This window comes from Aythya fuligula, chromosome 1 (assembly GCF_009819795.1).
Source record: "Aythya fuligula isolate bAytFul2 chromosome 1, bAytFul2.pri, whole genome shotgun sequence".
In the NCBI taxonomy this organism is placed as follows: Eukaryota; Metazoa; Chordata; class Aves; order Anseriformes; family Anatidae; genus Aythya; species Aythya fuligula.
The window spans coordinates 132,516,689-132,543,102 of NC_045559.1; the positions used below are offsets into that span (position 1 = coordinate 132,516,689).

A 26,414-nucleotide genomic window follows, 5' to 3' on the forward strand; every position below is an offset into this window, starting at 1 on the left:
TATCACAAAGCCAAATAGATGTGCTTAGGAATAGAAGTTGCCTATAGGCAACTAATTTACAATCTTTTAAAAACCTGGACACCCCGCATACATATGTACCACATATTACCTTATAAAGTAAAACTCAGCAAAGATTTATTTGTCTGGTTTGGTATGTGCATAAATAGAAAGTTAAATGCATTAAAAATGTGTATGAAGCTAACTGCGTTCTTCAGACTTCGCAGGAATCAAGCTTACTTGAATCGTTATGTTTCAGTAACTCCAGTTCACCCTTCTCAATAAGGGGATATTAGGTTAATAGACAAATAATTAACTATTAGTTTTCATGGTTATTATGCTTCCACTGCACTATGCTTTCCGCATCTCAGAAGTTATTTTAATGTTACTTTCACTTGAAAAATGATTTAAAAAAAGTAGTGAACAAAATAGCCAATTGCGTAATTCTCAACCTTTCACTCCTTAAAAAAAAAAAAAAAAAAAAAAAAAAAAAAAAAAAGGAAAACAAACCACAAAATACTACCTATAAGATGTTTGAGACAAAGACAGCTCAAATAGAACTAGGATCAACATTTTCACTAGAAACATCTAGAAAAGTACATCTAGAAAACTATGGTTCACCATGCATTAAAAGTTCTGCTTGGATTTTCATCACATTTCATTCTGTTAGTAAGAAGACTTATTCACGATGAATACATTTAAAGTCTGTCTATATTGCAACGATTTTCCTCTGTTTGAATGTAGCTTTAAAGAATCAAATAAGCTAACATTATGTTGATTATCACTGATGAGCCAGAGTGAAGCGAAGTAAATTGAGGTCATCAGCATGTCAGCTAACCTGACTGTCTTGAAATGTGAACAATAAGGTATGTAACACAGACCACTTAACCCTAAAAAGGTTCATCATGAGTAGCATACTTTCATTTGGTGGATTGTTTTTTTTCTTTTTTTAAATAGGTTGTCTTTCAATTCCTTTGCACTTTAAATGTTTAGAAGTTTTGTACGAGCCTGGTATTTCATGATGTGAACTGGTGGTCTACACACTAAAAATAGTAAATATTTTCCTTTTTTTGATGGGGAGTTCAAGTTGTGAACTACTTACGCTTTTCTCTGAAAGAGTGAGTCAAGATACATCACTGTAGCTTTTTCTTGTTAAAAAGTACAGGCATTACTATGCCAACAAATACAATTAAAGAAAGACATAGATACAGACTGATGTAGATGTAGATTTAGATTTTATAAGTAGAAAGCAAAGGAATCCACCTGAGGTACAACTGCTATACAACCTCATTACTCACCCTCTAGAAACTTCTGCCACAACAGCTTACGCTCTTATAGCAGAAACTCATTCCTTCTTAGAGTAACAGAGTACCAGTATTACCAGTTTTAAAATAATCATGATTCTCCTTTTTAACACTTTTTTGGACATAATGTATTTAGGATTTGGGTTTTCTTTTAATTCTTGGCTCTGTTCTCAGTTAACTGAACTACTAACACATTTGCTATCTGAAAAAAAGTTTTAAGATCATACTGTTGCACAGTATTTATAAGAGAAGAAAAATAGCTGTGGGCATTATTCTTAACACCCACATTGTAGGTTTACAGATTAAAATTCCATCTGGAAGTACAGGACCAAATTTCTTCCCTCAACAGAAGAACTAACAGACACACATCATGACTATGCAAGACATTTTAAAAACACACTTAAGGCATTGCACGCAGCTTTTCCTAGCCAATGCAGGCCTAAGCAGTAATGACAAACAACCATTTCAAAATGAGACATGTTAAAAACAAAGAAAAAACAAACCCAAAACTCAAAAAACTTCACTTGAAAGAGAAATTTTATTATTAAAAAGGTAAGAAATGACGAAGATATTTTATCTCTCCTCTCATTTCTAAGATGGAAGGAGGTATGAGGCTGTGTGTTGGGTATTTCTTACAAATGTAGGGTAAGGGTTCTTTTAGGGGATATATAAGATGTGTAAATTAAAACTAAGATATCGCTGCATGACATCTATAGATAAGAGCTTGAAAAACACCACTGACTTGCTAAAATGGTGAAATATTGACAACTGAAATTAAGGGGGCTGTCAGAGAAAATGAACTGCTGAGAGGCCTACCAGCAGGAAGAGAGAGGGCTTCCCTTCCACCACCGCTTTGGCACAGAGTCCTAAAGCAGCTCAGGCCTTCAGGTCAGCGTGGCACCTTGGGAGCATGAGGTGGCTGCCATCATGTCTGCTTGTGCAACCAGGGTCTCGACCTGTAACCGATGATCTTGATGACAAAGTGTGAGTTACCTGCATGGAAAAATAAATATGGAACGGCCAATGAGGAAAGTTGCCTTCTTCCCCCACAACTAACCAGTCAAAACCAGTTGGTGGTGTATGTTGGAAGCGTTTCCTTCTTCTGAGGCACAATGGTTTGTTTCTTGAACTTCAGCCACTTCAGAAAACAAGCGAAGTAACTAGCCTCACGCTCAACAGCTCTCAAGATAAACCCTCTACTACTTCACTCTTGCCTCATGCACGGTTAGTTATATACAGATTTGAAGATTTCCATTCTCGGCTCGTATTACGGTCCAGCAGTAATCGTACCCTTGTAAATCTCTACACGGGCACACAAAACTTCGAGGGAAAACCATCCAAAGCATCAACACGAGAGCAAGCAGCACCTAATGGGACTTAAAACAAAACCCAGAAAGTCCCACACCAGAAGAGGCCTAGCAGAGAAACGGCCTTTTTCTGCCTAGAAGAACCCATTATAACAAAGCGGCCGCCCCCGCTCCCCGCTCCGCCCGTCCCGTCCCGCCGGCACCGCTGCCCCCGGGGTCCGGCTGCCGCGGCGGAGCGCGCTTGCGCCGCCGCCACCAGCAGCACCGCTCGGGTCTCGGCTGCCGTGGCCTCGCCATGTCCGCTTCCTCCTCCTCCGCCGCGCTGCGGCCGGTCACCCACCTCATCTTTGACATGGACGGCCTGCTGCTGGGTGTGTAGCCTTCGCCCCTTCTCCCCCGCAGCCGCCCGGCCCCTCTCCGCCGCCGGCGCCGCGAGAGGCCGGAGGTGGCGGCGGGCAGCCCCCGCGGGCAGCCCCCGACGCGCCGCCCCGCGGCTCCCGGCGCCTCCCGGCCGGGGGGAGCGGGGCTGAGCCGCCGGCCTGCCCCCGGCGGCCTCTCGTTGCCGGCCTCCGCAACCAGGCACCCAGCCAGCGCGCCCTGGGCGACGTTACTTAAGCCTGACTAAAGGGATTAAGGCAACAGGAAACGATTTTTTCTTCCTCCTCCTCCTCCCCGCCACCCCCATGCCTTTTGTGCGCGTATTTCGGCTGAGTTATAAGATTCAGGGCTGAGGTTAGATGAGGGAGGGCGCTCGCAGGGTGGCTGCTGGCAGAGAGAGTCGAGGGGGGAATTGGGGTCACGCCTGAGGACGTGCACGGCAGGCTTCCCGCCTGGGGAGGCGGGGCCCGGGGCGCTGAGGGTGCCCACGGCTGTGGGGTCAGTCTTGTGGGGTCGGCCGTCAACCAGTCCACGCTGCCTAGGGGCTGGTTTTGCTGTGCAAGGCACGTGGGAGCATCTTTCAGATGTGAAATACTTCAAGCAGTTGCTGTCTGCAGCATAAACCTAGAAACCATTCACACAATCTTCTCTCTCTCTCTTTTTTTTTTTTTTTTTTTTTTTTTTTTTTTTTAGTAGTAGGCCCTTTTTTATCGTTACAGGGATAGCTTGAAATCTGTCAGCCTCGTGCTGCAGTTAGATTGGATCTTGGGGTTTGGGTAGGCAGTGTGGCTAGAGGACCCTTTAGGTTTGCTCTTAACTGTCTGCTGAATCGGGGCCTCATGCTGCATGCTTCCTGTAGAGTAATGCAATATTTTTGTATGTGACTTGGTTTTTGAAGCAGTCCATTATATATCACGGCACAGGAAGCAGCTTTAGATGTGGGGAAATTCTAAAAAGTGTTAACTTGATGTATGTGCCTTCCTTCAGCAAAACTCAAATTGTTGCAGTCTCTAGAAAGACTGCTGTGAAGTCTAATGAGTTCTTCTGTTTCCAAGAAATGTCCGTTTTTTTCCTTCCTACACATCCTACAGGATTATTCTGTTTTCAGTAAATGTCAGTCTTTTCCTTCCTTCACATCTACAACAGAGTGAGGGCCATTAGGATATCATTGTTTAAACCAGAAATGGGCTTGCTCCCATTACCAGGAATAGTTACAAGCATTTAGAGCCTTTGGTTTCTTTCAGTTTGCTTCATCAGCAGTCTCAATACACTGTGCAAAACAGTGATTAAGATGAGTTGTTTCAGTTTCATTTGCAGTATAACTACTGGGATCTCTAATAGCCCGGGGGCGTGTTGTTTTATCCAGAACCAATTATTTTAATTTAATTCTTACTTAGGAGCTTCAGGAAGGCTTTTTATAGTTACTGCCGTTTTCTAGTGTATTTTTTGAAAATCACCTTCACACAGTACTCACCTGAGCAGGCCAGTCTAGGTAAGCATTATGAATATTTAGGCCTTGAGGATATGGATACATAAATTTTCTGTATCAGTTTTAAGTGAATTTATTATATATGGATACTCGTGGGATTGGTGCGTTAGCTTTGGGTGCTATTCTAGGAACTAAAGACATTCTTCTCGGATACTATCCTGTCTGTAATTAGAAATTACATTCTTGTAATATTTCAAATGGGGAAAAAGAAAGTTTCTGAATCATGTTTGATTCTGCAAACTCCTGGGGTTCATGCAGTCAAGAAGCATTAAAAATGCTCTAGATTATGAATTGTACCTCCTGCTGGGAAAGTAATTATTAAAGTTCTATAGTTCTCAGACCTAAGTTTGCCAAGATTGAGACACTCAAGGTATAAATGTATTCCCTGTCATTACTAAATATGTCTGTTTTAAAGTACAGTTCCAGACAAATACTTGTCACTTTCTGGTTGAAGAGTATATGCGTGATGTTAAAATTTATTTTTATCGATATAAATGGGGCGTCCTTTGAACTGATAAAGTATTTATTGTTTTGTGTTTATGTTCCCCTGGTTACTCTTATGCTACAATACACATGCAATCTCTTCCATTTTAAAAGCTGCATAGAAAGAATGTGTTGTATTTCAGTAATCTTTCAGCTATGAAGAAAGCCATAATTGTGTGTAAAATTAAACTGAAAATACTGTCTTCCAGCAATGTAAAAGGGACACCACCTTGACGATTTTCATAACATAAACCTCCTTTGAGAGGACTTAATGTATGTTTCAGCCTATAAGTACTCTTTTCAGTAGGCTTTGTTGTGTAACTTTCTTGCATAAAGAGCAAACCAAAATTTTCAGCAATGGATGCCTAAAACTACATTTTTGTAACTTTTTAATGTACTTTGATAACAGGTTGCCTTTTTCAGAATCCAAAGCTTTAGGTATTGCAGTTATTCTCGCTTTGAACTAGTGTGTGAAAACGTGTGTCTGGTTTGGAAGTTTTCACTTAAACCTTTTCAGTTCTATAAAACAAATGTTAATTGATATATGTATGATGAAAAATTGAACATTAAATTGATGTAATGCAATGTTCCGTGAACTTACTTTCTGTAGCTGACATACTTGCTTCTGGTTAAAAGTATAACATAAGAAGATTTGCAAGATGTCCATAAATATTTCATAACGGTGAGCGTAAAATCTTTAAATGAGGTCTGAGACACTAGGTTCTTGACGTTGGAAACAGTCCCAGTGTTACACTGTAGAGCCTGCATCCGTGTACTTTATGTTACTAAAGTGAGGTCTACTGTCGCTGAATCTGATTTTCTGTGACTTTAACTCCCACCATCTCTTTAAGGTAATTGACTCTGATTAAGTTGTCCTTGAGTCCCACCTTGCTACATCAACTTACCTTCAACGGGGAGGTTGTTGCCCCTGGGCTGCCAGTGGAAGTACTGTATCCTATCATTTTGAAGTCCTTCTGTGTTATTATTTCAAGTATTATCTAACATCCTATCTTTCAGCACTTACAAGCAATGTGGTTCCTTCTTCAGCAGTTTTCTCTTTTTGGATTACTCTCTCTGAGCTGTGCTGGATGAATTTTTATTCTTTTTTTTTTTTTTTTTCTTTTTTTTTTTTTCATTGTTCCAGTTGCTGTTGCCAGGAAATTAAAACATTGGAAAATAATCCTGTCATTTAGTAAATAAAATATGTGAACAGCACCTGTAGACAGCTTGTTACTGAGCAGGTAAAATTAATCCAAGCACTCTTTTTTTTTTGTAGGAATCTCCAGCAGTGCATGAGCTGTAATAGAATAATAGTCTGTCTTAGTACTAGTATAGTACAGTTACATGCTGTTGTATTATACATATGCAGAAAGATTGACTTACGTAGTTTAAAAGTGGTGCTCACTTAACTGTATAGTGTAACCCTGGAGGAAGAGAAACAACAAAATTTTAATTTTTGGTGTACTGCTGAACCTTTATGTTTTTATTTTTTTTAACTAGCACTTTTGTAGTGTAAAATTGCTACTTACTTTCCTACAGCAAAGTATTTTGAATCTAACAATAAATGCTCAGAACTTGCGTAGTAGGTTTTGTCTTGCAGTGCTTTAGTCTTTTCCTACAGAAGTCTACTGCTCTAACTGCTAGTATGTAGTATAATTAAAACCATTAAATCTCCTTGTGTGTGTGCTTATCTGACACATACTGAACAGAGTTAGCTGACTAAAATAAAAACCAAAGAAACAAAAAACACCAAAACAAACAGAAGTTAGAGATCTTTGATACCTAATTAAATACTTGTGATATAGTAGTACCGTTTACTATCCAATTCTGTAATTTTAGCATATTCTAAAAACATACGAAACCAATACTGAAGATAGAGAAGAAAAATTGATTGGTTTTATACAAAATATACAACTAGGGTAATGCCCTCTAGGATCTACATTCCTTAATGCATGTGTTGTCTTTTGAGCTGTGACAAGTGTTTTTGTTATATAATTATAGACAATAGCTTTTCTGTGCCAAGTGTCATAATTCAGTGGCTCAAAATGATAATGTTACATTTTGTATTTCTCAAAACCGAGTGTCTGGTTTGTTAAAGGGGTCTACCAAATTTTTCCACCCCCCCATTTCATCCTATTACTTTTTCAGTTGACTGGTACAATTATCTGACCTCAGTAGCTGAAAATGAATTTTTATGTTTTTGACTGCTAGTAAAAATATATTGTATTGCATTATATTATATTAATGTTCAAATATAAAGGAAAAAGAAAATGACAAGAAAAGTAACAAACATGATATCACGTTGATTTGGTGACAATAGAAGTACATTTTTGGAATTGTTATTGGAACTATTTTAATCACTTCCAACAACTTTGAGTATTTGCTAAATATTTTTCTTGAGTTTAAATATTAAATTGACTTAATTCTAAAAAACAAACAAACAAAAAAACAAGCTGTTTTAATGTATGATGTACACTGGCAGAATTGTAGCAACTTCCAAAAGACACGTTTACAAGGATTGTGTCTCATATGTTGTAGAGATGATTCTCTGAAGCTACTACCCTCTCTTCCCCCCTACATATGGAAACACTCCCTGACAATATACTTCAAAACGCTGTTGTGAACAGCCAACGCCAAATACACTTTGTGAGCACAGGCTTGTAGGGCGCTAATGATCAGGTGAGGAAATAGGCATACAACCTAATGAAGGGACTACTTTAAATTAAGTGAATGTTTCTGTGCCTTGAGGAATTGGGTTCTATGTGGAGTTTAAAAACAATAGATTAGAAAACGATGTAGCATTATTTCCTATTTCATAGTTTGAAGTAAAATTGTGTTAGCAGAAGGTCAATAACGGATGCTTGTTTTCATAAAACCTCTGTGAAACAGGAAGCACTGCTTGTAGATCCCGATACAGCTAGAGAGGTGGGGTCTGTGTCAGGGACCTTTATGCTGTCAAGCCATTGAGAACCTGACTTGCCCCTCCACCAAACCTGCAAAGTGCATGTCAGACATTTTGTCTTGGGTTCTGCCAAGTGAAGGCTTGCTGACAGTGGCACTGCAGGATGGAAAGGCTCCTAGATTTCCATTCGAGATCTAGCCAAATTCTTTGCATTGAGACAGAACTGTATGTGCTTAAAATGTCTGTCCAGAATAGCCATTTGCCTGCAATTTTCTCAGATTTTCAATTACTTTATTTTTTATGATTTTCTGGAATCATAAAACATCCTGAGTTGGAAGGGACCCATGAGGATCATCAGGTCCAACTCCTGGCTTCACAAAGGGTCACCCAAAATAGAGACCACCTGTCTGAGAGTGTTGTCCAAACACTTAGTGAACTCTTCCAGGCTTGGTGCTATGGCCACTTCCTTGGTGAACCTGTCCAAGTGCCTGACCACCTCTTGGTGAAGAACCTTTCCCTAACCCCCAGCCTGACCCTCCCCTGTCCCAGCTCCATGCCATGCCCTCGGGTCCTGTTGCTGTCCCCTGAGAGCAGAGCTCAGCGCCTGCCCCTCCACTCCCCTCGTGAGGGAGCTGCAGGCTGCCATGAGGCCTCCCCTCAGCCTGCTCTGCTCTGGGCTGAACAAACCAAGGGGCCTCAGCTGCTCTTCATATGTTTTTTCCTCTATACCCTTCACCATCTTTTTTTTGTCCTCCTTTGGATGCTATTAGTTTTATGTCCTTTTTATACTGTAGTGCCCCAAACTGCACACAGTACTTCAGTTGAGGGTGTACTAGCACAGAGCAGAGCAGGACTTCCTGCTACTGCCTACCCATGCCATGGCTGAATGAAACCCAGAGTTCTGGCCCTCCTGGCTGCCAGGGCACACTGCTGGCTGGTGTTCAACTTGCTGTCGACCAAAATCCACATATCCCATTCACCAGGGCTGCTCAACAGACTCTTTTCTATGGCTATACTTATAGCCAGGGTTGCCCCATCCCAGGTACAGAATCCAGCACATGCTCTTATTAAACTTTATATTGGTGATTGCTCAGTTCTCTAATTTGACGTGATTTTTCTGCAAGACATTTCTACCCTTTACGCAGTCAACAGCTCCTTTCAATTTGGTGTTGTCTTCAAACTTGTCTAGTATACCTCCAAATCTTGCATCCAAGATATTTATGAAAATATTAAAGAGAGCTACCCTTAAAATGGGGCCCTGAAGAACCCCATTAGTAAGTGGCCACCAGCCCTATTTACCATATCTCTTTGAGCCTTATCTGTCAGCCAGTTGTTCGCCTGTCCTAGCATGCATTTGTCTAGCTGTGTGCTGGACATTTTGTCCAGAAGGGTAGTGTGAGAAACAGTTCCAAAAGCTTTGCTGTGATCTAAAAAAAGTACATCAGCTGTCTTCCCTTGGTCAGTTAGGTAGATAACCTTGTCATAAAAGGAAATTAATTTCTTAAGCAGGACTTTCCCCTCATGAACCCATGTAGTCCATGACCAATGACTGTGTTGTTTCTCAAATGTTTTATAGTAACTCTCAGAATAATCTTCCCCATAATTTTACCAGGCACTGAAGTGAGACTGACAGGCCTGTAATTACCAGGGTCGTCTTTCTTGTTGTTCTTGAAAAACTGGGCAATGTTTGCGAGTTTCCAGTTCCAACTTAGTTTTGCAAGATACATTCAGCATAACTGAAAGTCATGACGTACCATACAGGCACAGCTGTTCTTGTTGAGACCATTTTTAGAAGGGTAAGGAGTAGTTCAGGCAACAAGAATCAGAAGTTTTCTCCTTTTGCAGCTGCTGTCTCATTAGTATGGAGAAGATGACTACATTCTCATGTGCCACTTCTTAACAATTCATGCACTGCTAGTCATACAGGGAATCTCTCATCTGTAGGAAATAGACTTGCAGTTAAATTCATTGTAGTGTTGTGAGATCCACAAGAGTTTTGGCATGTTTTCTGTCTCTCCAGTGTTATCTGCCTATTGTCACAAGGTCAGAAGTCAGAAATTTACTCTTACTTTCATTTCATTGCACAAGTTGCCTAGGAGATTGCTGTTACGGAAAAACTGGTAAGAGTTCCATGCTGGAGTTTGCTTATGTGCATGTTGTCTTTTATTTTACAGTGTGAATGGGAGGTTAAAACAGCTTTCTATTTCTTCCGCATCAGAACAAATAGCACCAATTCAACTAAACATCAGCCCTCTCTAGATTGTCCTCTATTATGGCTTAAGTGCAGGAATTAATCTTCTTGGGCAATAAACTGGCAATCTTGTAAGCCTATTTTCTGCTTCTAGGTAGTGGAAACTTACTTTCTTGCCATTCTCCATTTCCATCCTAGTTTGGAAACAAAGAAGGAAACAAAAATACTGTCTTCCCTCTATGTTCTGTTTGTGCATCTTGTTGCAAAAACAAAGTGATTAAGGATATTGTTAGATTAAGATATTTCTTATATGGTTCGTGAGCAAATTATGGAGATGTGTAGAACAGCTCCTCACTGAGAATTAGCTAACCATAAATAGAGCAAATAAGATTTGTCATGTGCTTGAAAGCTAACATTTTCATTTAATGATAAGGAGAATTTTGGCAAAGGCATAACAAATGTACTATCCTAGTATCTAACTTTTATTATTCACATGATTGATTTGAAAATTGTCCATCCACATGTCTGTCTGTTGGTGTTGATTCTGATAGGAATAATCCAGAATTGGAACTCAGTCCAGAATCTGTTGAATAGCTTTTTTTTTTTTTTTTTTTTTTTTTTCATTTCTGTAATGGTTACCGCATTTCAACATGCGTTGAGCAGCATTAGCATTGATCTTTTTTTTTTTTTTTCCTCCCTGGGGAATTAAGCAGAATGCTCTCAAGCTGAAAGATTCATGATTTGATTTTAATTTTGCACATAAATTACACACAAATTCAGTACTGTTCTGATGCTTACTTATGTATTAGTTGCAGCAGACCCAAAGCATTTGGTTTTAAAAGGAAAAAAATACATGTTAAATACATAAATCACAAGGGATTTCAAATTTCCGGTGTTAATAATGTGACACGCATCCAGTTGTCACAGAGGGCCTTTAGCAAGTGGAGAGGTATGTTGTGAAGCTGCTGAGAGTCTAAAGGTTCTGTTTAGTGATTTTAAAGATGCACACAGCAGTCTGACCATTTACAAAAAGTAGTCTCCTCCTGTGCCTTAATGCAGATTTTGGAATGTGTTTGTAGGTGATAAGGTTTTATATTGTTGGCTACATAAGCTGCTTTGTATATAAAGTTCCAATTATTTTGCTTTGAATGTAAATAATAAGGTGCTATAAAGGGAACATAATTTCATTTGAAGAAAAGGTGCATAGAATTTTCCCTTTCAATAACACTATTTCCAGCCGCCATATTCCAGTTTTCTTTTTACTTGAGAAGAAAAGACATTAACAGCCCTGGATTTGTTGTTCTGTGTACTGGTGGCAGCTACATGAGATGCCACTGTGGGCCCAGCTCTGCAGCTCTTGTTCTGACTAGTTGCAGTTCATCGGCATAGCCTTGATATAAGTTGGCTAATTGAACTTTGGAGAGTGGAATTCTTAATTCTTTGGAGAGTGGACACCTTAATTTATCTCTGTAGAACAATGAACCAGCCAAATTCTGCTCTTGAGTTATATTGGTATATTCCTCCAAGAGGCAATCTTATTCTTGAATATTTGATAAAAGTTTCTGTTGTTGTTGTTGTCTGGGGAGAGTGTTATTATTTTAAACAATTTATTATCTTTTGTTTAAAATGGCAACAGACTTATAATGGTAATGTTCATTCTCACAAGATGATCATTGCTCTTTTAAAGATGAGGAAACTATATTAGCTAAAAACACAAAAGCAATTATGCTAAATATCCTCTCCTTTCAGACTTGGTATCTGTTGCTCTACTTATGGACAACTAATTTTCATCTGGACAGTATAGAGCCTGCTAGTACTTGTTGCTGATTTAGTTCTGTGTTTCTGTACCTCTCTGTATTGATCATAATTTCTATCACAACACTACTGAGCAGCACTGAACCAAGAACATTTTTGTATCTTATTAATGATTCTGGCAGAGATTCCTGACCTTGATTTTTCCTTTTGTTTCCCTATATTGATGATGATGTTAATAGTAATAATAATAAAACCAGTGTTCCTACCCAGAGTTTATTGAGGTACTACTACTGACCTTTATCAAGATATTTTTCAGCACGGAGGTGGGAAATAACCGTACTTTTTTATTTATGTAATTTTTTGACTTCCTTTTCTTCAATAACCAGGAAGGAATGTTTGTCTCTTATTTTTCTCCCCCATTCTCTTTTGAGGCGTATTAAGGTTTTTTTTTTTGTTTGTTTGTTTTTGTGGTTTTTTTTTTTTTTTTTTTTTTTTAAGTCATCAAATAACTTGTAGCAGACGTCTCTTGAAAGCTTTCCTTTGGGCACCAGTTATGTATCATCACTGCATATATTACTTTTTTCCTCTGCTGCTAGTTTTCCCTCTGCTGTGCTTATTGAGTGGTTCTTCTTGTGAGGATAACACAAGACAACTGAAAAGAAAGCCCACTTTATTATTTGTCAGCCAAGTCTTTCTGTGTAACATTTTTAGGAATTTACTCACGACCTTTATCCTGTGTCGTAAGTACAGTGTTACACAGTACCTCCTTCTCTCAGCTCATTAATACTCGCTCTCTGACCTGGTTTAATAGTTCCAGCAGCCCCTGTGTAACCTTTGCTCTCCAAGGATATGCGCTCGTCCTTTGCTTGCGGGTGCTGAACTGACTGGGTTTGCTGCCAAGTAGCTCTTGTTCGCTGCTGGGCATTGATCATCTGCTCTGCATAAATACCAGTTCGCTCATGTTCTCTTTCACAGCATGGCCATGCAGTGTGATTGGATGCTTGTGTCAGGGCGTCTTCTTGGACACTGTCTTTGAAGCTGTGTTCTGTTTTATCCGCTGTAATGTAAACTGCCACATATTTGAACTATAGACCGTTATTTGATTACTGAGCAGTCATCAGAGGAAGTGTCTTTCTTAGACTGGGATGTGTTATGAATTTGACACTGGTAATATTCATTCAGGAACATCTCTAAGGAAAAGGAAAATATATTGCAGTTACACTGGGAGAAGAATGGAATGAAAAATAACATAAATTTATTATTATTTTTTTTTAAAAGGGATTATAGTGTACCAGAAAGGTGGGAGAAAGTAATGGATTTAAGGTGAACCACAAATAAACTGAGATATAATTTCATTTTAATAAATTGTTGTATGGGCAAGATTTTTTTAATGGATAAATGTTATTGTAATTTACATACAGAAAGCTCCCTTGACTTTCCTGTCTGTTCAGGGTGGAGAGTAGGTGCATGAATGACTGTAGATTTACATAACTTCTGATACAGGGCCATTGCTGCAAGAAATTACACCACGTGAAATGATGGATCTTTTTATGCTAGGACTTAATCCTCTCTGTGGCATTACATTGGACTAACAAAAAGTCCTTTGCTTTTTGGCTCAGGGGAGATGGAGCTGCAAAGAGCGTACTGCAGTGCAATAAATTTATAGTCTTTAAAAATTAAAAACAATATTTCCTGGGAAACATATCTCAGGAAAATGAAAATATTTAGGCCACTAAGGTGTTGTAACATATCTAATTGCTACTCTGCTGTGTAATAACTTGCATTGTTATTATAGTTGTAGATCATATTTTTGTGGTATTTATCTTCCTCCCTTTTTTAATTTAAGCTTCTTTATTTTCCATGGACGAAGACATCTAAGAATAAAGAGCAAGGAGTAGCGCTGTGATTCTATCATGTCTCTGTTTGTGTGTTCTAGAACTCTCACATTTTTATGTGGCAGTTGGTTGCAAATTGTACACTGTTGCAAAATTTAGTTTGTTCAAATATTCGATTCACCACTGACTGTGCATAATTTACTGTTTAAGCTGACTTTGCCTTTTTCTAAAAGTAACTGAACTTTTCCCTGCCCATCTTTTGAAACTTGATACAGAGCAGGTAATTAGCCCACTCACTTGGAAGTGCTGTAGAAGAGCAAGATAAAAATGAAGCTTTAGGTCCTAGAGGGTTAGGTTAGAACTCTGAATTGCCCTGATGGGAGAGTTTACTGGCATCTGCTGTAGCACCATGACTGTTGTGCGGTCCTTTTTTTCCTGGAAAGCAGGGTGGTGGAGAGAGGAGGTAGTCAACGCATGCTGGGCAAGACTTGGCATGCATCCCGAGTGCTTCTTGGTCTCAGGGTTCAGAAGTAGCCTGTGAGTTCCTAAATTGGACCTACAGTTGTAACCATAGGTATTAATGGCTATCTTAACAACACAGAAGAGTTCACCCAAAGAAATTCAGAATATTTCAAGTAGTGTGCTTCTAGTTTTGAAATTTGCAGTGCTCTACAAAACTTTACAGTGCCTAGATAAAGCTTTAGAGGTAAAGGGAATGTCTTTTTGTGCATGTGTTATATGTATGCAAAAGAGAGGATATCTTCCACTTACAGTAACTGTTAAGTTGCAAAATGCCTTAAAAATATGTCAAAATTTTCACGAACAGGTTTCTTTCTGTAAGTATGAGTTAACAATAAAACTAGGCTCTACGACGCTAGGAATTAACTACTCCTTGGTTTTCCCTAGGCATAGCTCTTGGCTTTAAGAGTTCACATTTCAGAATCTGTGCACCTGGTGCCTGTCGGCATTACTCTAGTTAAAGCTGCCCTTTGCATGAATTTTCTACATCCCCACACACCCCCAGCAATTGTGAAAGGTGATTAAACTGTATTTGCATGTTTTTTTTTCCTCGCTTCCCTTCTCATCACCTCAATTAATTGAGAAAAGTCTATATATTCCTTATCAGTTTCTGCTAACAGGGAAAAAGAAAATCCGTATTGTAAGTTTTACAGCAAAACCATTAAATTTATTCCTCTGTTTATCCATGCCCATTTCTAATATTGTAGTCATAACATGGAATAGATTCACATTTTCTTCCTTCATGCAGCTTTCATGGGACTAAAACAAATGTTGCTTTTTGACCCAAACATTTCTGTATTTATATGTAGAGAAAAGGAAAGCAGAATGCTTTTTTCCTCTGTGTCCTCTTCAGTAGAGATTTAGTTTACCTTTCACATGCACTTCTTTTAGCATCTTGCATACTGAAATTGTGAGCTTCAGTTCTCTGCTTTGTATTCTATATGTATGTACAAGAAATTATATTCTATTGATGTTCTAACCTTATTCCTAGATATATCTCTAAAGAATTAAAATAAGAAAAATACTGAATTTTCTTTTTTTCCACACTGTGAAAATTTTGTATTGATAATATAGACCCAGAAACATGAATCAAATATTCAATAAAATAGTTTCCAAAGATCAGTGATTAAAATATTGTTTAAACATACTTAATGGTAGTCTAAGTTTGAAAAATGTATTACCCACTTGAATTGTCTATAACAGGGCCTTTGAGGCATTTGTAGACTACCAAGGAAATGGTTGCACAGACTGATGGTGATGCATTTTGATGACTTTGGTAGTGACAATATAACTGCTTCCCATTTCCAGTTCAGGATTGAGTTTAGCTTCTCTGACAGTCCATAGAGGGAGCAGAGCTCTCAATACATTATATGTTTTCTAGAATTAGTGATAATTATAATAAGGTAAATGGCACTGTCAGAAGAAATCTCTTGCCTTAAGGAAATAAATTTAATGTTTGTATCATCTCTTGTTATTTATTTTTTACTGGAACAGTTTTAAAGCTCTAGAAGTTACAGGTTCATAGCAGAAGTGATAACAGGCTGACAGACCTGTGCCACCACGAAATATGTCAACCTAACAAAAGAAAAAAAAAAGTCCAGCTTCTTAGCTTTAGTGACTAAAACTGCTCTTTGCTTTTTAGACTGTGCACTGCAGATATGTTTAACAATATTCAGTTCTGTTTTCTTTGATTGCAACACTTAATACAATTAGATTCTGTAAATTTATTTTAATAGTTGGATTTGCTCTTGACAAACAACAACAAAAAAGGCTTTTCAGCTTGTGGATGGAATAGCAAATTTGCATTTTTGTTTTCAATCTCTTTGAAAACTACTATCCAGAAATGGTTAGAAATAGCCTATAGGGTATTTGTCTATTTTCAGAATATAAAGGCCTTTGGTGATCAGCTGTTTTATTATTTGGCAATGTGTATGCCTTCTCATTCTTTTACCTTACATTCAGGAGGCATGAAAGTCACCCCATTTGGCTAGATATGCAATTTTATATGTCTAGGACATGCAGTTGTGCTTCTCATGATTTCAAAACGTACTGGGTCAAATTGCTTTAGGATTCATCTTTTTGTCTAAAAGTCATTTAAGTTCCAGTGGCTCAGCTCAGTGTATCTGATAAATGGAATGGACAATTTTATTTTGCTGATTATAAGCTCAATTTTAGATTAACCAGGAGAAAATTACCAGAATGAGCTCAGGGAAGATATAATGAACAGTGTCTGTTAAGGATGGCATTTTCTAGAGTTATTTTATATCCAGATGTAAGTAACTTTTGCTTCATTCTAGATTTTGTGTTGGATCTGTTTGGATGCAGCTGAATACTGCTGTTCCTGAGCACTTTCATAGTTACTATATATTTAAAATACTTTAGAGTAGAAAGCCAAGAAGTAAAGCATTGTTTCTTGTATTCCTCTTCTGACCGTTAGGGGATGAATGATACATTGTTTGGAGTTTAGAAAATAGGTAAAGAAGTCTACTGAATAAATGATATGCATTTAAAAACAATCAGAACAAACAGTTGATAGAATTTTGGAGGAAATCTGGAGCTATTTAGGACTCAGCACATGCTAGCTATTCCACAGTAACTGCCAGTGCACTTTATCTCGACCTAAAGCTAAGGAGGCTTACTTCTCACGCTTGGTGTGGGGTCTAGGCACATAAATAGTAAAGCCTGGATAGCTATGTGATAGTAAATATATGTCCTGGCCTGATAACTCGCTTCTATTTAAACATATCTTACATGTTTGCAGGACTCAGGCTTGGAATAGGAGACGTGAGATGTGTGTTGAAACTGTTCTATATTCTAATAAGTAATTAAGATACAACTAGAAAGCTGTTTTACAACTGTGTTACTTGAAAATTGCTTCTTCCTATGCAGATAGAGAAGACTAATACAAAACCAAAATGTTTTTGTTTGTTGTTTGGTTGTTTTTTGAACATAAGTGATTTCTTGTAATAACAAGAAACTACAGAGAACTTTATTTCATTCTTGTCATTACCATGGAAAAATAAAAGCACCATTTCTTTAGGACAGAATGGAACGAAGTTGCATAGGTGATTCTTATATTAATAACTTTTAGCAGTTATTTTTACCATACCTGTTCATCAAAGAGACTAATTTTTTTCCTGCATTTCCTTAAAATTCTCACCATTTTCTATTCAGCTGTCTGCAATGCACCTTTAGAAACAATCTTCTTATTTACAAGAAAACTGATAGCAAATTGTTGCTGTGGAGCAATGGATTCTCTTTTTGTAAATCTAATTTCAGGTTGGTTACTATGGAGTTGGAAATGCATACCTTATTTAAGGTATTTATATGTAGAAACAGTGAACTTGATTGTTTCTTGCTTGTACCATTGTAACCTAATTGATTTTGGTAGATTTGTTCTTAATTTTGGGCAGAGAGAGAAAGACATTGTTTTTGGTGTTTTTTGTTGTTTTTTTTTTCTTGCTTTTTTATTTTTTTTTATTATTTAGAAGAAAGGAAATTGGGGCTGCTTTTGGAAGGAAAGTAAAAATGCTTCTCTTACATATTTACTGAGTATGTACTTTGTCAGCCTGTCTTCTGTAAGTGTTGCTGCAGTAGGACTAAGCACACCCCAGTGAAATAACTCCTGCATCAGGCTTATTAAATATCAGCCACAGGAGGGTGAAGCTACTTGTGAATCAAGATGTAAATTTTGAGCTCTGCTTGCCAAACTGAGGTAGAAGGGAAGAAAGATTGAGTGAAAATGGAATGACGATTAGTACAGTCATATGTTTTTATTAAATATGTTTTTATTTTTAGCACGTTAATCACATGGAAGAATGAAATGAGGGACTAAAGTTTCTTGCACTGTTTGAGTCTCTGAACACGTATTTTTTATTTCATTTACAGGATACACAGCCGTGTTTTTTGTAACTCTAACCTGTCACATTCTTAAAACACAGTTATAAGATAACATAACATTTCCATTATGCCCAGAACCACTCTCTAGGAAAGTAAGATGCAGCCTCTGCCCCTTTGAGATAGCTGAAAATACAACCTTAACAGCTACTGTCAGAAAGTCTTCTTCCAGCTTTATATTTCTCCTGTAGTCCTTGTGTAAATTGGGTCTGTTAGTGAGGTTCTCTGTCTGCAACCTTTTGTAATCACTGTGCTCTTTCAGGATTGTAGCATGAATATGTTTTATGCCTTTTAATAAAGCATCCCTAATAGTAGGTATTTTTTTTTTTTCACAAATGATAGAAGAGTTTAGGTTAAATGGATTTTAATGTTTGAAGACCTAATTCTGGTTTACAATTAGCATAATGTAGAATCAGAGAATCATTTAGGTAGGAAAAGACCTCTAAGATCATCTTGTGCAACCTTTAAACTAGCACTGCCAAGTCCACCATTAAACCTTGTCTCTGAATATATGCCATAAAGTATCATAATACTGGCCTAGTTTGATCCAAAAACAGGACTTGAGAAGAGAATCTGTTCTCAGTCACGTCTTCTCTGCCAGGAAATGCCACTCTGAGAAAAGATTTAAAAGCTAAAATATTTTATTTGGAAGTTGGGACTGTGTCCAGTACATCCATGTTTAAGTACCTGATGTGTGCCAAATTTTAAATCTCTGTAGCACTTCTACTAACGTAAAATTATTTTTGTGTATAGTGGAGGGAGATTGATGCTTTTTTTTTTCTTTCCCAAATGGAGATCCCTGGGGTGGTTTCAAACTGAGCTAGTTTTAATCCATTTTACAGGTAATTTGCATTGAATATATAATTTTGAAACGTCTCCGTGTCTTACAGGAACTGCAGTGGATGCCTCGTATTTGCTTTTCTTGTTCAGTCTTCCTGATCAGTCTGTATCTGCAATTTTAAGTGGACTTTGTATGATGGGAGGTAGAGGTCTTGTGCAGATCACATAACCTACTGGAAGTTTTCAAAACCGACCTCTGACTGAGAGTATGCTTACAAGGTCTTCCAGCTAGTAGGGGCTAACATATTCACTATTGTTACTGTTAGTGTATACTAGTATTACTACCTAGATTTCATTCATACAGAGAGGCCGAAGATTTTCAGGAAAATTTCAAATATGTATCGGGAAGAAAACTGCAGCTCTTCAGTAGCATGGCATGGGCTGTCCTGAGAGTTATGGTGTGAACATTCATGAAGGAAACTAAGGGAATCCTATTAAAGAACTGTTATTGCATACTGAACTCTACAGGTGGCAATTTAGTGGGGAATAGTCATAGAGAGGCCTGGTACTGATGCAGTCGTACTGCAGCTGAGTGGCAGAAAGGCTTTGTTTCTTGAGAGTGGGAAGGGTTCCTCTTGTCATGTGGGGTGTCCTCAGCATGGGCTGGGGAGCTGACAGTGTTTGAGATCACAAAACTCAGGAACATTGCGGCATTTAGGTACCTCGCTTTCACTGGGGTGTAGTTGTTAAAAGCCTTACTGGCCAAGTAGTCCTCTGCTTCTGTCTGTGGTGTTAGGAAGCAAGAAGAGCTGATCCATGCCATCCATTGTCACAGGCCACTGTTAAACTTTGTGTGGTCCTGCCCTGGGTTGCCCGCTGACCTAGGACAGTCTGCTAGGGCCCACCTCCTGACTCCTCTGCAGTCTAGGGAAGGGAAAGGGAGAAAACTCGTGCTGTCACCACATGGGGTCTGTCAGTGCTTTGTGAGAAAGACCCCAGTCTCTCAGCCTCTGACGTGGGAGATGATGGTTGTGGTCATACGACTTCAGAGGGCCACGGTGGCTTGCCTGGGTAGATGTCCACACTTAGGTGGTGTGGGGAGAACCTTACACTGGTACCTATACCATGATTTTGAGGTTTCATCTGCAGTTTTCAAACAGTGGTTACAGCTCATAAACAATAATTTTCATTTTGCTCTGTCACACCTCCCACATGAATCTCAAAGGTCCAAATGTTTTTGTGTTACTGCTTCTAGTTGGGGTTAGGAGTTCTTAGCATACAGGTATTAAAGAGATCCTGCGATCAGGTCATGCACTATTTGTGAAACTTTCCTCCAGACAGTAGGCAGCCAGCCAAGATCAAACGGCCTCTCTCTTGGAAAATCAGGCACATTGATGATGTTTGTTTTTTTCCTCTTAAATGTTACCTCCACAGAGATATTACTCTATCAGTAGATTTACTTCAAATTTTTTAGACACTCATGAGTGGAAGGAAGAGATTAGCTTTATTAATCTGTAGTCCTTTACACATCCCTTGTGGCAGTATATTTTTGACACATTGCTGCAATTAAGGTTAGAACATTGTTCAAGGCCACACTGGAAAAATATTTTTCTTTTCTATTAAAGTCACTCTGTCTTTTGAAATGTTTCCACTATTTAGGAAATTGGGTTTTGGGGCTGTATTCCAGAGAGTGATTTAGAGAGATGTAACACTGGAAGTCAAACAAGTTGAATTCCCAGCTCGCCTGAGTCTTCATATATACGTAGTCTCCTGGGCAAGCAAAAGCTTTTTGATAATAAGGAAATCAATATTTGAAGACAACCGTGGTGTGCTGAAGATAATTTTTATTTTGGTCTTTTTTTTTTTTTTTTTTTGTCTTGTAGGGAGGGATAACATTTTCTGATTCTTTTCCCCTGTCTTGAAGACTTTTCTTTTTCCATTGTTGTGTGCTTTTAGGTTGCAGGATAAACAGACCATTTCTGGGTTGTTTGTTCAGGGAAGGTTATGTTGTAACTTTTCCTGAAGGAAGTACATCTTAATTAAGTAGATAGATTTGGTTATTTTTCTGCTGACTTCAGTAACATAGTGACCCTTTTGCTTTCATCTACCTTGTGTGGTAATTTTATCTCAGTGCCTTGGAGCATCTCATTTCAGAACAGCTTTTTAAACCCTGTTTTGCTTTCCTCAAGTCAATGAGCTGTTGCTGCATGTCAGCAATATATCGAGAAGAGGAGAGACCCCTGTGGCGAGCGGCCGAGTTCCCTGTAAGTATGGTGTAAGCCGTGCTTCCAGGAGCTGCTGGTGGTTGCTCTTCTGGATGAAATAGCCCTTGCACAACACTGTTGCCCCATTTAGTCACTCAAATGGCAGTGTAACTCTTACCCAGGTCAGCCTTCTCATACACATATTGAAAAGCTAAGTCATTGCCAGCCACAGGTATTCACCCTAGCAAGCAGGCCGGTGTAGGTACTTTGTCAACTGCTGCATGCATAGGTGTTCTTTTCTTTCCAATGGTTAAGGGCCTGCATGAATGCCTGAGAGTGAATCAGTCAGTTTCGATGAATCAATAGCTTTTCTCCTTTTAAATTAATTTGCTGTTGTCACATAATTGATGTTTAGTAAGTGTAGTTTGGAAAGTTTTTAATTAAGTCGTATATATTGCCGTCTCTTTCAGATGGGGTTCCCTCATTTACCAGAACTGAAGTACCGACTTGTCTTACTTTCTCATGTGCTTCGCTGTATTGCTGGTGGACTGTTTTTTTTACAGCTCTGCATCAGAAAAGTATTTGCATGGCTTATTCTTGATCTGTTTCTTTCAGTTCCCTGTGGCATTAAGAAGAGTAAGGTGCATATGTGAATACAAGATAGCGTTAAGATATCTGCTTTATTAATGCGAGCTAAGAGCATTTTGAATTTGTTCAGCAGCTTCTTCCCCGCCCCACAGAAGTAAAATGTTTCCTTGCATACAAAATTAGAAATTGGCTTCCTCTGTAGCTACCATGGAAGAATTCTCCCAGCAGTAAAAGCCCAGAGGGGCAAATATGTGATCCTTGTTTGGGAACATTTCTATGCAGCCATTATTTTTTGGACACTAAACTTACTTTCCTTTTAAGCCTGTTAGCAATAACTTGAATTTGTGGTAGAATGTCTCATATCAGAGAAGAGCAAGCCTACTGACAGTGCTTTGAGTGAGTTAGCCAGTGGCGGTGTGTTTCTCTGGACTTAGTGAAGTAATCGCTGTGTAGCATATTCGTATATCCTGGAGTGTACTTACATTAATATTCAGTACAACATAAATAAGAAAGATTTGCAAAAATTAAAGCTCCAAAGCAGACTTCTGCCTGTTTCTTACTTAAATGAATAATGGATCATTTCACTGATTTTTTTTTTCTAAGTGCTAATCAAAAATATAATGATTTGCAAATCATTACTCAAATTGGAGCAGTAATTTTAATTTTCAGCAATTATAGTCACTATTTTTTCTTTATCTTTCAGAAGTTATGGTTTATCAGTCATGTAAAGTGGTTTACTGAATAGCTAGCTTCTGATTTTGAATCAGCCTTTATTTGGTGCTTGCTAGTTATTTTAATATAGGTTTTACCTTCCTTAAGTTCCAGGTAACAATAAGATGAACTTAGTACTGTTTATGAAAGTAGATCAGCCCAAATGTATTGGACACAAATACTGCAGTAGGGTTTCCTTTGACTGGTTTGCTGGGTCAGGCTGTTTGGGTTCAGCCTGCAGGCTGGGGACACCAACACCCCCTGCCATGAAATGGAGGCACAGCTCAAATCGGTTGGCTGGGCAAGCGGAGAAGCCGTGTTTGTTTCCTTCAGTGACAGCGACTGAAATGGGTGTCCCTGTAAGCTGGTAAATGTAACTTCATTTTTCTTCATAGGCAAGCTCATTTGGAAGGAATGCAGCAAAGTATAGAGCATTTCTGTTCCTCATGTCCACAGGAGGCCCTCTTTGCTAAGGGGATTCAACCCACATCCCTTTGATGAGCCCTTAAGTCAACAGGCTCCAGGCTGATTTGGATTCACTGACTGTCATTTACCTGTTTTACTGTTTTAAAGGCAGCTGATGCCTTTAAAACGCCTCCTCCCCCCATCGGTTTTGTGCGTGACTGTGTGTATCATATATAACAAAAAAATCTCATGGGATGTTAGGGAAGTAGGCTTAGATCCTAAGGATAAGATTGAAAGGCTGAATCTCATTTTCTGGACAGTGCTGTAACAGTTAGGCTATTGTGCAAAAAGTAATTTCTGTTGCCTGCCTTCCTCTTCCCTGCTCTTGCTAAGCTGCTGTAAGTGATTTTGAGGTCAGCTGTTAAACTGCTGTTTTTTCTCCTTTTAGGCGTCAGGAATAGCTGTAGTTCTTGCATTTTTAAAGTAGCTTTCACAGTAATGCAAGGGTGAATGGAAGGGTGTTGGGAGGGAACTGCAAGACTGACCTCTTGCCACAAATTGCAGGATAGAAGTCTACTAAAGGTTATTTATTTAAAAAGAAAAAAAAAAAAAAATCTTAAAATTCTCCCTTTCCCTCTTCCTGATTGTTTTGCTAACTCAGGAGCTTTCATCTAATTATTCAGTGGCTCTGGGTGGTTTAAGCTCAGTTCTGCAGCTTCAGATCTGTTCTAGTGTCAGTTGTATAGTTTGATGAGTGTTTTTTTGCATAGTTAATGCTATTTTTGTCTTTCTTGTTTGACTGCTGAAGTCTTAAGGGGAAAGGCTCAGATTCCTACTGAAAGACATGGTAAAAGATAGAAAAAGAATGGGGAATAAGTTATGCACCGTGCTTTATTCAGTGGAATAGACTATTGCTCCTTCAGTGACTGGCTTTTATAATGCTGTTGAATTTCTATATTTTAGCAATCTGACATAATAAGTCTTTCTTTCTCAATTTTTCGAGATGGAGCTATAATCGATAAACTTTTTGTGGATAATAATATCTTAAATTATTTTTTTGGTTTAAGAAAATATTCCTTATTCCATTCCAAGTTTGCTGTTCAAAGGCCATTGGTTTTCCAGTCTTCTTTTTTTTTTTTTTTTCTTGCTTGCTTATCGAATGCACCAGGATCTGTGATAAATTTTAATGTGGTAGTAGCATCTCCTAAATTTTTTGACATACCATTTGGAAATACGTGTATCCTCAGTTACATGGACTTTTCAAGAACTGGTTCACCTCTGTGATCAAACATGCAAAGAGCATGTGCTGCCTGTGGGGAGAGGTGCTGCAGAGCAGTGGACCTGATGATGAATCTCTTTGGAGCACAGAGCCTTACCCAGAAACACCCCTTCCTGGCTTTTGTGCAGTGCTGAAGCATTTGTTATGTTCCTGGGTCTGACAGACTTGACACAACTGGCCAGTGAGCTGATCAGCTGCACCTTTCATAGGCTGGAGAGAGAAGGAGAGTGTGATTGTGAGTTTATGGATTTGTAGATGTCAGAGTAGGGGGCATGAAACTTGGAGGGCTGTTGTATAAGTTCTGCATGTGATAATTGACAAGACTTGACAGAATTGGTCTTTCTTTTGGGAAATCTGTCACTATTCTGTTCTTGCCATTACTGTGTTTAAATCTTATGTTCTTTCCCACTTCCACTGGTATAGCAGGAGAAGAAACACACCAAAGACTGTGTTATGTTTAAATTCAGAAATGAGAGAAAATGTAAACATGTATTATTCCTATAACTCCATGAGTAGAAGAAACATCTAATGCTTTCCACATTTCAACAATTGCATGGATTTGTTTGCAAGTTAAAACTTTGCACCATGCTAAATGTCACTGAGTTGTAAAAAGCACAGTAAAAACTTATATTCTGGTGTATAATTATATTTCTCTCTTGTACCACAACCAAGTATTTCAGTAATTTGTATAGCTTCTTACATTGTTGCATACGTATCCTGTGGGGTTGAAAGGAATATTGTGAAAGACTGCTAGGAATACAAAATCCTAGTAATCTGTGTGTTCATTCAGTATTCATGGTGACAAAATCTCAGGAGATTTTCTTATTCCTCGGCCAAAATCATGATAAAATGACTGACTGTGTTTGAATTTGCCTAAACTGAATACTGAAGATGGTTCTCTCCTACATAGTAAAGATCTGCTTTACAACTATGGACCTAATAAACCTTTTGCTGAAATGAAAAATTTCCTTTTACATAATCATCTCTCTATCCCCATCAAAATAAAAATCTTGTACAGTTTATATGTCCAGAATCAGATTTTGACTTACTAGAAAGTATCAAGTTCATATAACTAAAACTCTGTTTAGACTGTGTAAGCATTAATCATAGGCATATTTCATTAGGAAAATTCAGTGCGAAGATGGGCTTGGTTACTCAAAGAAGAACTCAGAACCGATGGCTAAGATGAACTATTATGCACAATAGCCACATCTCCTTCGTAAATTAGAGACTGTTCTAGATTTATAATAAAATTATTTGCATAAATTCAGAAGGCATATAAAAAAATCAAGTTCCTTATTCATTCATGAAGTGTCATGGTTTTGGCTGGGATAGAATTAATTTTCTTTGTAGGGGCTCATATGATTCTGTGTTTTGGATTTGTCATTAAAATAGTTTTGATAACACACCGGTGTTTTGTTTGTTGCAGAGCAGTGCTTACACAGAGCCAAGGCCTTTTCAGCTTTTTGTGCTGTCCTTCCAACGAGGAGGCTGGGGTGCACCAGGAGCTGGGGGGGAACACAGCCAGGACAGCTGGCCCAGACTGGCCAAAGAGATGTCCCATACCATATGGCAACATGCTCAGCAATAAAAGCTGTGGTAAAGGAAGAGGAAGGAGGGGATGATGAGAGTGATGGCGTTTGCCTTCCCAAGAAACCATTGCACATGCTGAGCCATGCTTTTCTGGGAGTGGCTGAATCTCTGCCTGCCGATGGGAAGTAGCAAATAAATTCCTTGTCTTGCCTTGTTTGCATGTGTGGCTTTTGCTTTAACTTGTAAGCTGTCCTTATCTCAACCCAGGAGTTCTCACACTTGTCCGGTCCTTTCCCCTGTCCCACCAGGGGAGTGAGTGGCTGTGTGGTGCTCAGCTACCTGCCAGTGCTAAACCGTGACACGAAGTTGTTATCTTCTGTTTTAAGCCATCTTCTTGTGTAGGTAAGCAGTTGATAAAGCTGCGGTTTATGTACTGAATTGATTGATGACTGCTATACCTCTAACCTTGGTAGATCTGCACTTCTAATTCTGACCCTCAGTGATGTGAACAGATCATACACTCAAGTTTTGCACTGTGGTCTGCTGCCAACTGACCTGTAGGCTTTTCTGAATGTGCGCCAGCATATTTTTATGCTGGATCACAAGTTGAGCAATCCAGTGCCTCTGTCATTCTTGTCACCTTATTTGTATTTATTGTGATTGGCTCTTACACACTGTAAACAGCACCAGTGGGGCTGCCTGTGCTTTCTGTATAGGAAAGATTGCTATAAAAATGACTACAAGATGATATGTGGCTAGGGAATGAATGTCACTCATTCCCAGTGAAATGTAGCAAGTGGATGGACAGTAAGTCATGCTGATGATGTCCTGTAAAAGGTACACCAAGGGATGAGAAA

General features: G+C 38.6%; 2 protein-coding genes across 7 annotated transcripts in view; one reads left to right on the forward strand and one right to left on the reverse strand.

The window, feature by feature from the left end:
* The window catches only part of STS (steroid sulfatase), a 109,872-nt gene extending 106,839 nt beyond the window's left edge, over positions 1 to 3,033 (reverse strand). For 5 of the 6 annotated variants that reach the window (XM_032183479.1, XM_032183476.1, XM_032183484.1 and 2 more), the window contains exons 1-2: positions 2,949 to 3,033; positions 2,118 to 2,294 (exon numbers count right to left, since the gene is read on the reverse strand). The gene's annotated coding sequence lies outside the window, so the exon portion shown is untranslated. The remainder of the gene's footprint in view (positions 1 to 2,117; positions 2,295 to 2,948) is intronic. The other variant, XM_032183478.1, reaches the window with a different exon arrangement.
* Positions 2,212 to 26,414, forward strand: part of PUDP (pseudouridine 5'-phosphatase) — an 80,983-nt gene continuing 56,780 nt past the window's right edge. Inside the window, exons 1-2 of the mRNA XM_032198707.1 lie at positions 2,212 to 2,285; positions 2,747 to 2,979. Coding sequence (XP_032054598.1) covers positions 2,212 to 2,285; positions 2,747 to 2,979 — 307 coding nt within the window. The remainder of the gene's footprint in view (positions 2,286 to 2,746; positions 2,980 to 26,414) is intronic.